At 30.0% G+C, this 14,075-nt stretch overlaps 1 protein-coding gene across 1 annotated transcript; it reads right to left on the reverse strand.

Annotated features, from left to right (window-relative positions):
- Nucleotides 1-12,227: 12,227 nt before the first annotated feature.
- On the reverse strand, nucleotides 12,228-13,142 carry LOC149149473 (uncharacterized). The gene has a single exon (XM_089442492.1). It carries the CDS (start codon nucleotides 13,140-13,142, stop codon nucleotides 12,228-12,230), a length of 915 nt encoding a protein of 304 aa, XP_089298618.1.
- Nucleotides 13,143-14,075: the final 933 nt, after the last annotated feature.

Raw genomic sequence — 14,075 nt, forward strand, 5'->3', positions numbered from 1 at the left:
TTTTCTTCTACAACAAAATGGGGCACAATTAGAAGTCTTTTTTCTCTTGTAGCTCAAAATAGCTGGAAAATACACCATATGGATGTAAAAACAATGTTTTTGAATGGAGATTTGAAGGAGTATGTTTATATGTTTCATCCAAAAAAATTTACATTCAAAGGCAAAGAGAAAAATGTATGTAAGTTGGTCAAGGTTTTGTGTGGACTGAAACAGGCATCTCGCACATGGTATGAAAAATTAACTGAACACCTTCTCAAGTAGAATTATAAGTTATTTGATCTGGATGATGGAACTCTTTTTGTTAAAAAAGTTGGAAATTCGGTTGTATATTTGGTTGTCTATGTAGATGATTTGATGATTACATAAAATAATTATGACTATATAGCGTTCGTTAAAAGAGAGTTAATGAAATTTTTTGACATGAAAAATTTGGGTTTATTGCATTATTATTTAGGGATTAAAGTTGATCAAAAACCCAAAATATATTTTTATTTCTCAGAAGAAGTATATTGAAGAACTACTGGATAAATTTGGGATGCAAGATTATAACCTTGTTGCTACTCCAATGGAGCAAAATTTGGAGCTTACTTCCACTGAAGGAAGTATGTTTGAAGATCAAACAAAGTACATACAACTTGTTGGAAGTTTGAATTTTATAACTACTACTCGACTTGACATAGATTTTGTTGTAGGTATACTTTCCAGGTTCATGCATCAACCATGTGAAGGTCATTGGAATGCAACAAAGCGAGTGCTTAAGTATTTGAAAGGCACTTGAACATATGTCATCAAATATTCCAAAGTTGTAGATTTCCATCTCACCGGCTATTCATATTCTGGTTTTAATGGAGATAAGGAGAATGAGTTCTCTACTTCTAGTTATTTGATGAATCTTGGATCAACAACCATCAGTTGGAGATCACACAAGCAATCAGTTCTTGTTGATTCTATCACTGAATCCGAATATGTTGCAGCAACTCAAGCTATAAAAAAACATTTGGCTTCGCAAAATACTTGAAGACTTGCAGGAAAAACAAAAGACTTCAACTCCAATACTTATTGACAACTCTTCTGCAATTCATTTGGCCAACAATCACAAGTTTCATGATCGAAGAAAACATATTAACACCAAATATCACTTGATTCAACACTATGTAGAGCCCAATGTCATTCATCTAACACATTGTCCTACTTCAGAGTAGATCGCAAATATCTTCACCAAAGCACTGGTATGTGAAAAGTTTGAAAATTTTAGATTTTTACTCGGCATGTTAGATGTCCCTTTGGATTAAGGGAGGAATGTTAACTAATCCTTAAGGATTACATTTGTACATTAGTAATCAGTTGTTAGTTTTTATTTTTCTATTAATAAGTTATCGAGACAATTTTATTTCGAACTTATCTTACATTTGTATAAATGAAGTTCTCATCATGAATGCAATCAATTTTTCATTGTGGAGTTTATTCACGGGCATGTCTACATTCATTGTAAGCTCCACACAATGAAAGCTCTATAGATGGAAGTTTCGCACAATGAAATATTGATAAACTATGGTTTCTGTGCATGCATTCATAAATGACACTAAATTTTTTTCATAATAATATTAATTGTTTTTAACAATTAATATAATTTTTTATTAAATACATTTGACTTAGTTATAAAGTTAAATTAAATTAATTTATATTTATGATTTTTAGGTTTACAATATTTTAATGGAATCTTTCATTATGCGGATGAAGCTTTCTATCCACAATGAAAGTTTTCATTGAAAGTTCCACACAAGGAAAGCTCCGCACAATGAAACAGATTTATACAATTATGGTTCTTAGTTTTCTAAGTGAAAACTTCTTCTTCCTCCACACCTTCGTGCTACACACAATGTATCAATTTTTTGAAGATTTGTTCCATTGCCTACGTAAAGGATATGTAACTACATCAATTCTGGCATCATTGGGCAGAACAATAGCATAAAATTATCAGTGTCAGTGTTAGTGTTAGAGCACTCACTGACAAAATGACCACTCATAAAATTAGCCTTTTTAAATTTTAAAATGAATGACAAATATCGAAAATAAAATGCCTTCCACTAGGGGAATTGTGTCCCATCAAAGCTCGGCCAACCAATCAAAAATTAGAATTAAGATTTCTAGAAAATTAGAAAATTATTTTTGAATTCATGAGAAAATAGGAATATTTATCATTTTCTCAAAAATTTGATCAAAATTACAAAAACTCAACAAAATAACGATAAGTCAACCCACTTTCAGACAAATACTATAGTCCCTTCCCAGCAAGGAAAAGGCTAAAAAATATAAGTGATTTCATTTAAATTAAAACCAATATAATTATGTTTGCTTTAACATTGTTTACACACATTAATTTATAAAAAAATATGCTTGGGCAATTTATTTTAAAATTTTTATAGCACTAAAATTTTCTTTATTTAAATTTAATTTCTTTTTTAGAAATAATAGAATTTGTTACATTTCCAACCTTCTTTTTGTAGATGATATCTTATTGTTTACTAATGGAAACATGAATGAAATTAAGGAACTCAAAAACATTCTTGATCTTTTCATGAAAGCGACAGGAATGCAAATAAATTACAGAAAATCCCAATTAATACTGGAAGGTTTTAATAGGCACGAGAAGAGCCAGATTTCTTCAATTCTTCCTTTTGATATGTACAATCTGGAAAATCCTTTCAAGTACCTGGGTTTTTGGTTGAAGCCCAACGCATACAAGAAACAAGACTGGAACTGGTTGCTTGCTAAAATTGAAGCCAGAATCTCACACTGGAGCTTCAAGTGGCTCTCAAGAGCAGGTAGATTGACCTTGATCAAATCTATGTTATTAGCCATGCCGGTGTATTGGGCAGCGTTGACATGGGTTCCAAAAGGGATCCTAGAAAAGATAAGAAGGATTTGCAGTAGATTTCTCTCGACAGGCTCAAAAGAGGACCCTGTGCTCCCCTGGGTTGCATGGGAGAAAGTGGCAAGGCCTAAAGATTGGGGAGGATGGGGAATTAAAAATCTCTCTGATTTCAGTCTCTCTCTGGCTGCCAAGTCCGGGTGGAGAATCATCATGAATGAAAACCTGTGGACGAGAGTAGTGAAGCGTAAGTATATAGACCATGTCCCCTTAGAAGAATGGATTAGGAACCCAATCAAGAAAGGAAGGAATGTCTCGGTGGTATGGAAAGCTACTGTAGAGGCTTTCAAGGTGATAAAACAAGGCCTGGCTTGGCAGATTGGCAACGGAGAAAACCTGAGGATAGGAAAAGATCCCTGGGTTGGATGCAATGAAATTTTGCTCTCTCCCCGGGACTGATCAGACACCTCGAATCCAAAGGCATTTTTTTCTTAAACCAGGTAGAGAAAATCGATGCTTCCACAATCTGGGGACAAGATTGGAAATCTGGAGAAGAGCTGGATCTTAGACCCCACTGGTGGCAAGAGTGGAAGGTCTATACCCAAGAACTGTCTAGATCAAATGTAAGGCTAAAAGATAGACAGGATCAACTAGTATGGGCTCACGCAGAAACTGGATCTTACGCTCCAAAATTTAGGTATAAATTCTTAATGTCAAAAAAAGGCTGGGAAGAACTGGAGTGGTGGGCAAAGCATCTTTGGAAACTCAAGTGCCTAACAAAAGCCAGATTATTCTTTTGGTGCATTCTAAAAAGGAAAGTTCCCACTTGGCACATCCTTCAGGCCAGGTATAAGCAAGGACCAGGGAGGTGCCCTCTATGCAGATCCGAGTCTGAAACAATAAATCATCTATTTCTAGATTGCCCAACTGTCAAAAAAGTGTGGGTGGAGGTTGGGAACCTCATCCAAAAACAGGTTGCCTGGGAAGGGGAAAATATTCTAGAAGTTTGGGACGCATGGTGGCGACAGCATCCAGGAGGGAACCTGTGGAATCTACCACCCATCATCTGCTGGGGGATCTAGATTGCAAGGAATAGATGCATATTTTTGGATAAGGAGACCCCCGTTGAATCAATCGGGATACAATGTACATCGATCTTTTCAAATATACCTAAATCAGAGGAGGAAAGAAATCCCAGACAGATAAGAGAGGAACAAATCAAAGAATTTATCCCATGGGCCTTCTTTGATGGGGTTTCTCAAAACAACAAAGCAAGAGCAGGGTTGATTATCCATCTAAATAAAAATCAGACACTAAAATCTTCAGTGGGTCTAGGAAATGGTTCAAATAACTTTGCAGAAATGTCCGCCTTAAAGCTACTTCTTTGTTGGCTCATTCACAGGAACATCTTCACAGTTCAGATATTTGGGGACTCTTTAAACGTGATCAATTGGGTCAATGTTCAAAGTAGATATCAAAATTATATTTTGAGACCTTTATTAGAAGAAATTCTGAATTTAAAGCTTTCATTTAATGTGTTTTCTCTATGCCATATATACAGGGAACGAAAATTTTCAGCAGACAAGCTTTCTAAGGAAGGTTTGCAGCAGGATCTGGGCAGCTGGAGTATAGCAGAAGAAGACAATGGACTGATTCGTGTGTCGGATCAACTGCCTCATTCCTAGTCTATTTGTTTTTCTTTTCCTGTTTAGTACATCCACATTTGCATATATCTTATCAGACTAAAATTGTTAATGGTTAAATGTTTTATACTTTCATCTCATATGTATCTCCTGTTTGGGTTGTTTTCCTCCATGAGGAGACCCAGGAATAGATATGTGGTTGGGTCCTCTTCATGGCACCGCTTTTTTGGATTGTTATCAGTAGCTTTTTTGCTGGAAACGTGAGCTGAAAATCGAGGCTCAAGCTCTCATAAGGACTATAAATGATTTTGTGTGACAGAAAAGGCAGCTCCTGAGATGCAATAGCTCTATGATCTTTCATACAACAATCAGAATGCCTAGGCATATACAATGTAACTTTTTATTTTCTCTATAAAAAGTTCGCTTTTTTCTTTGGAAAAAATAATAGAATTTGTTTTGATTTTCAATTATTTATAAAATTGAAAATTTATTATTATTTTAATTGTGATATTATTTATAAAATTATTAAATATATTTTTTTTCTCATAAACAATAAAATTTACTCAAAATTTTCATTTATTTCATTTTCTATAAAATTATCTAAGGTTAAATTTAACAAATATTAAAAATATACATCTGCAATTTATTTATTAGCATTTCCATTTTTATTTTAAATATTTTCAAATAATATAATAAATATTTACTATTGACATTTTCACATTATCTTAATTTTCAATTATATATGAATGATTGTTTTCATTTTGACACTCACATGTGTAGAGTTACTTTAATACATATTAAAAATATAGTAATTTTCAATTATATATATCTATATATATATATGATTGTTTTCATTTTAACCCTAGATGTTTAGAGTTACTTTAATAAATATTAAAATTATATATCTGCAATTTATTTATTAGCATTTCCATTTTTATTTTAAATATTTTCAAATAATATAATAAATATTTACTATTAACATTTTCACATTATCTTAATTTTCAATTATATATATATATGAATGATTGTTTTCATTTTAACCGTCAGATGTTTAGAGTTACTTTAATATATTTATAAAAAATATTTTTTAGATATTAAAATTATTTGAAATTTTCTTTTTATATAAAATTATGAAAAAAATATATAATTAATAAATGTATTTTAATTTTTATGTTCAGAAATATTATGGAATTTAATATTAAAGAATGTTGTAATTTATTTAAATAATTTAAATAGCTAAGTAATATGGGACAAATATGTAAAATAAAATATTATAAAAAAATAATAATAAGAAAGTATAATGTTGATTGAATTAAAAATATAAAAATAATAATAAAAACAATAAATTTATTAAGCAAAGTTTTTGGGTAGAGATTATATAAGAGAAATTTTTGGCCCGATGCTTTTAGAACCAATAATAAATTTATTAAATTCAATTTATTGTATTGTAATTTTGTTTAGATTTTGTTAATAAATTAAAAACAAATTTTCTCCCAAAAAGATCATAAAATACATATCACATTCAAATAAATTTAAATTGATTTATTACAATTTATATTTTAAAATGTATAATTAACACACCACACACATATATAAATTAAAATATTAATTCATATTCATAAACACTCTATTCAAAATTTAATATATTTAACATAAACCTTTTTCCCTATATATATGATATTTTTTTTATAAAACATGTAATAAGATATATTATTAGGATTTTAATAAAATTAATATAAAAATTAGAAATTTATATTCATATAAATATAGTTATTAAAAATAAGATAAATTTATCTTAATTTCAAATATTTAAAAAATGGAAAAGAATCAAATTTTTTGAATGCAATTTTCCCTTAAACTTTTATAATTAAAATAATGTTTAGATTTTGAAAAATTTAATTCCTTTAAAAACTTAATAAATCTAAAATTAAAATAAATCTCTATTAATAATAATTAAACTAAAATTTAAAACTATTAATAATAATTAAACTAAAGTTTAAAACCTTAAAAAATAATAATAATAAACAATAATATTAACTTTTATATTAATAAAAATAAATACAACTTAACAGCACTAAACTATCTATTAAAAATCACACTGTCTTTCAAATCCTAAGAGGAAGGAAATTATTAATTTAATCATAAAAACATCAATCCATCCTTATTATAAGGTGTTTGGTGATTTTAAAGTTTATATATATATCTATATATCTATATATATAAACATTTTAGATGATTAAATTTGTGGAAAATCTTTATAATATATATATATATATATATATATATATATATATATATATATAAATGATTAAATTTGTGGAAAGTTTTTAAAATAATTTATATAATATATATTAGTATAAAAAAAAGTTGATTTTTTATCATTTAAAAGTTAATAATTTTACAATTTATTATATATATATATATATATATTAAAAAAAAAAAAAGGTTGAAATCTAAAATTTCTTTCTCTATTAAAAAAAAATTACTAAAATTTAAAATGATGTATATGTTCAATATGTTTTACATTTATTTATATATATATATATAATCATTAAATCTATTTAAATTATAAAAATATCAATATCTCAATTTTATATATATATATATATATATATATATAACATTTTTCAAAATTTTTACAAACTTAATTTTCGATTTATAAAATATTTATAACAACACAGCATCGTTATTTAAAATAACTATACAAAAAATCAATATTAATATTGAGAAACAACGTTCTGCATGCGGCCTTGCGTATATGGAGTCTCAACCCCACCCTTTATGGAAGCACCAGCGTAACTACCACTGTTCCTGCTTCTACTTTGTCTTGAAAAGATAAAGTTTACTTAACCATCTTAGCCCCCAATCCAACAAATGCGGACGTAGTTCTTACTTCAGTTTTCTTGCTACATGTGGCTTTAATCGACCTTGTGATTCATGTGACTCTACTAGTCCATGTACATCTAATCACAATTGCTCATGTAATGCATTAGCTAATACTACTTTAGTTGGCTGACCACGTTAGTAAGATTTAATGTGCACTAGGAGCACCTTCTCAAGTCCAAATAAATTGACAAAATAGTTCACTACACATGAAATTTTGAGTGTATCTTGGCTCAGAATATATGCATTCAACCAGCAAGTTTGAGAATTTTTTTATGACTCCAACGCAAATTAAAATCTAGAATCTGTTACAGACTTGCTCAAATTTCAGGAAGTAGAATTTTCATAACGGTATTATCCATCCAGTGAGCTTAAGTCGGTTGCAGATTCTGTAATATTTTAGAATCTGACGGGATTCGGAATATTCCGAAAATCTGCAATCGACTTAAAAATGACCTTATCCATCTAACTTTCAAATTTATAATTTTACCAATAAGATTAAGTAGTCTCTGTTGAAATTTGCAAATTAAGTTTAACTAAAATACAGTTTGCTTCCCAAAGGTGAAACAAAAAATTCAGGTGAATTTCTGAAGGGTTTTACAATGACATGGAAGGAATAGTTTTTAATAACAGAGAAAGGAACGGTATTGGGGGAAATAATATGGTGTCAAGTATACGAAATGAATTTTTCATAACGTGGGCTCAAAGTGTGGCCAATTATGTTCATAATTCATTCTGTTTCTTTCCGATTTATATTTTGACTTCCAAATCTGTGAAAACTGAGGTGAAGGGTTCATTCGGCACAATGTAGGGTTTACCTCGACAAAAGATATCAACCTAATCCATCCTATTTTATTTTGTTTTATAAAATATAATTGAATATAATACATTAAGCATTATCTTTTGAGTTGCCAAATGCTTTGCAAGACCATAGATGGGATAAATTATATTCAATATATATATATATATATATAAAACTCCTTTCAAAATACTAAATTTTTATTTTATTTTATTAATTTAATATAAAAAAATTAATGTGATTGTGATATTGTTACTTTATATTAAAAATAATAAAAATAATATTCATACTGATAAATTAAAAAATAGTAATAATAAAAAAAATGTTTATTACAAATAAAATAGTTCAATTTTCATCTTAATTTTATATTTGGAGAGATAAAATAATTTTAAGTAAGGAAAAAATAATTCTCTTTTTTTAGTAGAAAAGAGATATGTAATTTTTGCCCTTCTTCTTAGGAAACAAATAACTTGTAAAAATAATATTATTGATACTATATAATGTGTAATTCATTTTATGTAATTCATTTTATGTTCAATTAATATGTAATATTTAAATAAAAGCTATTTAAAAACAATAGTTTTTAACATAAATAAAATATTTAATGTTCATATTAAATAACATAATTTTATGTCAATTTTATATGGAGAAAAATAATTATATATATATATATATATATATATATATATATTGGGGATGTGTAATTTATTCAGTTTTTAATATGAAGTTGATACATAATATTTTATGTTGCACAAGTTTCCGGTATCTCTGTACTTTGGGTACGAAAAACAAGTATTTGGCACGGCTAAAAGCTTTGCCCAAATTTATAGGAAAGGTCAAGTTGGGAGCAGAATAATATAATATATTAAAATTTAATATATATTAAAAATAAAAATAAAAATAAAATAATTTATTTATTTCCATCCAAAACTTGCCAATCAAATTTCATCCTACAGATTCCATATTGCAATGATATATGTAAACGATTGAACTATGAAACACTGCCAAAAAAATTCAAAATATTAATCCATCAATAATTTGCCGATGAAATTCCTTGCCAACGGAACTCCCAAACCAAAAAAAATGCTATTATTACTTGATTATTATGTGATTTCATGCAACACTATATTACATAACTTCAAAATTCAAGTTTGAAAATTTATTAAATGAAACTGAGTAACATGCTACTCTTTCTCTTTCTCTTTCTAAACATCACTGTAATTTGTTGAATCTTATCATTAAAGCTTCAAGATAAATTTCAAGAAAGTAGACTTATTTGAAATTGTTGAACTTCAAGATTTGCAACAGAAGGTGCCAAGGAATGACTGGCAAGTGTCTATATTTTGTTGAAACCTTTGTGAAAATCTGCTCAAAATAGGTTACCCGAAATGTCAAAATTTGTTGTAGTGAAGCTCCGAAAAAGCTCCAAAGGACCCATTGAAGCTCCCGGCAATTTACCAGCTTCCAGGATCGCGGCAGTGTGGGGTACTTTCTCTCCATTTCCTGGGAGCGGTACTTGTGTTACTATGATAATATTTGAAAAATATTAATAATTTTTTTTAATGTGAATCATAAATCAAATATATCAATATGCATATTGAGTAAAAGATTTTAACATCATATATATATAGATATAGAATGAGAAAGAGTGGAAAATTTTATGTTATTAATAAGTTCTTTCTAATTCAAGATATAAAGGAGATTTGTAATTCTTCCAATGTTTAATATGGAGTTTATATATATATATATATATATGAGAGATGTTTTTTACTTTCAAATATGAGAGGGCATATATTAAGATTTTAATGTGAATGTGAAGTATGTGAATCATAAATAAAATATTTCAATGTCAACTATGTATATATATTGTATTAAATTGATGAGAATAAAAACAAATTTTATGGTTAAAATATTGTATTGTTGTTTTGCTCAAAACCAACTTAAATCTATCTTAACTACATATCTACAAAAAATCATAACATAAAAGATATTTATCTTAACTATATATCAACTAAAATCTTAAGAAATATCTCTTAAAAGTGCAAACTTTTCCTCTGATAATTCAGTTAAGCTCAGACAATGTGACATCAACTAAAATCTTAAGAAATATCTCTTAAAAGTGCAAACTTTTCCTCTGGTAATTCAGTTAACCTCAGACAATGTGACATCACCATGAAGGAATCCGTAAGCTTCAATTGTCCGATGGTGTCCGGAATATTTCTTAGTCTACGACAATGGTGAAAATATAGTGCAATAAGGGATGATAAGTTTCCCAAACCATGAGGAAGGCCCTCTAAGTTTTCACAGATAAATTCAACAATCTCAATGATGAAAGCTTTTCAAAATTGTTTGCAAATGAAGTTCTTGCAGAGAATTCAATGAGCCGAAATCTTCACCCAGTTGCCTCAACCTCAAACAACCATGCAAATTAATTTTTTCTAAAGATTTCAATGATCCAAAATCTTCCGCGAGTTGTGTCAATCTCGAATCTCGAACAGAAATCCATCCTCAATACTTTTAAAAATAGAAGAGGGGAAGCTTTTTTTCATTGGTAAATTAATCCCAACCACGGCCTTAAACTGACAGCAACTGTACTTGTCAAATGGATTTTTGCAACTTGCAGATTTTGTTTGCAGGCCTAAGGAAAGAAGTTTTGAGCAGAAACACATCAAGCATTTAAGAAGAATGTATATATAATGAAGGGTTGATAAATATGTATGGTCAAACATTTACTGCTCAATTCTTACTTGCAGTGTACAATCTCTGCAAGTTCAAAAAATCATTCATTTTGTATAGTAGCCTATCCTGTGTATTAAAGATTTGCTGTCATATATTAATGTGTCAAAAATGCCTGTTTACATAAATATGAATATAGATATTAATGTGTCAAAAATGCATGTTTACATAAATATGAATGTAGAAGTTTCTAGTTGAGTCTAGAGGGTGTAACTTTGAGAGGTAGAAAGGAGAAAATAATGGAACAAATATTGGAAACAACAATCACTAATTTTACGGTCTGTTACTCCCCAACCCATGGTGAATTGTAAATAGTGGTAAGAATTTTTATTTATTTGGTAACGGAGCCACAACCTCCATGTGAATGTATTTCATGTCTTAAGAATCATAAGCCAAATTTTTTATTGTGTCGCTCCACTTTACTCTGTTTTGTTGTTGTGCTCAAATTTCTGTGTATTTTAAGCCTCTATCCAGCTGCCATTTGTTTGCTCCGCAGCTGATTTGTCGAGAGATCCTCCTCTCCTCTGCCTCTTGTAATTTCTTTCATCTCTGGCAAGTGCCTCAAACTTGAACAATAATCCATTTGCAATAGTCTTAATGATTGAACGCTTGAAGTTGAGCTCGGCGGTTCCTCTATGGATTTGCAATATGAAAGAGTGAGTTCTTGAAAAACTTCTACTTGATTGCCTATCTCTTTAGGCAATTTTTTCAAGTCTTTGAATTTGATCACTCCCAATATCCGCAAATTCTCAAGTTGTTGAAGACATGTGGGAGAGATTGGGAAGCAGGGGAACGTAATCTTCCATCCAATTCCATGTGTCTCAGACTCAATGGCACATTGAAATGTGATAACCATAATGAAATTAGATTCAAAATTTTCAAAAAAATTGAACGGAAAAACCAGAGACTTCAGACATTGTGATGGAGACTTGCCTGAGGTAGAGAGAAATCGTCGGTTTCTTACTTCAGGTATTTTAAGTTCCTTATCTTTGACACATCGAAGGGCAGCTGGGTAACTCCACCTTGAAAAAAACCAAGTTTTCAAATATTTTATGACAGTGACCTTCCACTTTTGTTAAGTTTCCAAGGTCAACAACTCTCAATGACTTGCACATTAACTCTAGATTTGATGCAGACAAAATCCAACGATTCTTATTTTCATTTAACCATATGCCTTTGATGCTTGTCATGCTTTGGTTGTCCTGCATAGCATTAATAAAATATAATCGTGTTCATAATGAGAATCAAAACAACAATTGTATGAAACAGAATTGTATATGATTTGTCTTCAACTTCATAAATTTGGCACCTTCCCTTCAAGGAACTCATCAACTTGACTTGCACTAGCAATTTTGAATCTCGATCCTTCTGCCTTCTCGTGACCAATTGTTAAGATGATTTCATGTACAGATGCAGTGTTATCAATACCTTTGGTGACCAGTGCTCTCTTTTCTAGCACATCCAACTCAAACTCTCCAACAATATCTGCCACTGTGTCCCACTCCCATCCTTTGAAAAAGGAACACACATCAAGAAATGGATCTTTGCACTCATTAGGGAGAGAGTCGTATGCAAATAAATAGTCCTCCTTAACCCCAAATTTTTGACCCTCCAGATTCTGTTTATCTCGCATAACCATATTATAAGCTTTCTGCTTGTCTTCTTCAAAACAAAGAACTTTTGCTACTAAGGTTAACATTAGTGGAACGCCACCACATATCTCTTTTGTTTTGTAGATTTGGTTAGAATTTAGCTTTCCTTCCGTGTCATCTAACACTTCCCTTTTTAAAAAGCTCATTGCTGTGATGTTAGAAAAAAGTTTCATGCTGTAAATTTTAAGAGATATATTTCTTGGGAACGCCTTACCCACATTTATAAGACGAGCAGTAATAAGCAACTTCAACATTTTTGCTTTACTCAGATCCTTGGGAAAAAGTTGTCTAAGCTCATTTTCACCCAGCACATTGTCAATGTAAATAAAAGATGTCACTTTCTGTAACGTGTAACCCATCTCTCGGTAACCATCCTCATACTTTCTAATATCTGAATTTGTCTCTTCAAGTCCCATTAAATCTTTTAATATGTATTCCTGTAACTCTATGATATCAGGTTTTGATTCTACACTCTGAAATAACTGAACCTCTGAATATTTACATCCCTCAAAATTAGCTAATGAAAACGCAGCGTCTGCAAGTGTAGTTTTCCCCATTCCTCCAAAACCATGCAGCATAACTGCAACCGCTTTTTCTTCGCTTCCCCACTCTAAAAGTCCAAGAATTTCTTTCACAGGCTCCTCCAATCCAACTGTTCCCACGACATTAATGCATCACATTTATCCATATCCTTAAATAAATCCTAAAGATAAATTCAACCAGGAAAGCAATATATTTTAAACGCGTGAAGAAACAATTACATCTTCAAACAAATAAGATTGGACATTTCAGTGCTGACAGGGAAAATTTTGAAGACTTCATCTGAGTAGTAAAGTAGAGTTGAGCTAGGATGTGGAAAAGGAGGTCCCAAACACTAGTATGGAAAGTGCATCACATTTATCCATATCCTTAAATAAATCCTAAAGATAAATTCAACCAGGAAAGCAATATATTTTAAAAGAGATACTTTTGGTAGTGCATGCGAGAGATAACGTGTCCACGTGATTATAATCTGCTTTAGTGTAAGGGCACTAAGCAACTCCTCAAAAAACACTACGCTAAGAAGGTCAGAGGAAATACACAACTCTAACATTCTGATGTTATAGGAGACTATAAGAGAAGATGGGGAAATCATAGGAAAGATACCTTAATTTCTAAGGGGAATCATACGAAAGATATCTTAATTTCTAAAGGATTGGGATTTTCTATTTATAGAGGTTGCAGAGAGATTTTGGAGTATTGGTCATTATATTAAACAAAAGAAAATTATGTTAATTTCTTTTTTGAATTGGCAATGGGAGCTAACTATATTATATATGGAGGTGGGGAAGTTCTTATTAAACATATGAAATAGGCATTACGAGGGAATGAGTTTTTAGCACATGATTTCTTGAAATAAGGTACAAATATTTTAAGCCAATATTTAAATTTCAAATTAAAAATATATATATATAATAAGGGCTACATCCAAATTGCTTCATAAACAAATT

The sequence above is a fragment of the Pinus tabuliformis genome, chromosome 9 (assembly GCF_031772625.1).
Source record: "Pinus tabuliformis cultivar Carrire ecotype Pingquan chromosome 9, CPIR1, whole genome shotgun sequence".
NCBI lineage: Eukaryota > Viridiplantae > Streptophyta > Pinopsida > Pinales > Pinaceae > Pinus > Pinus tabuliformis.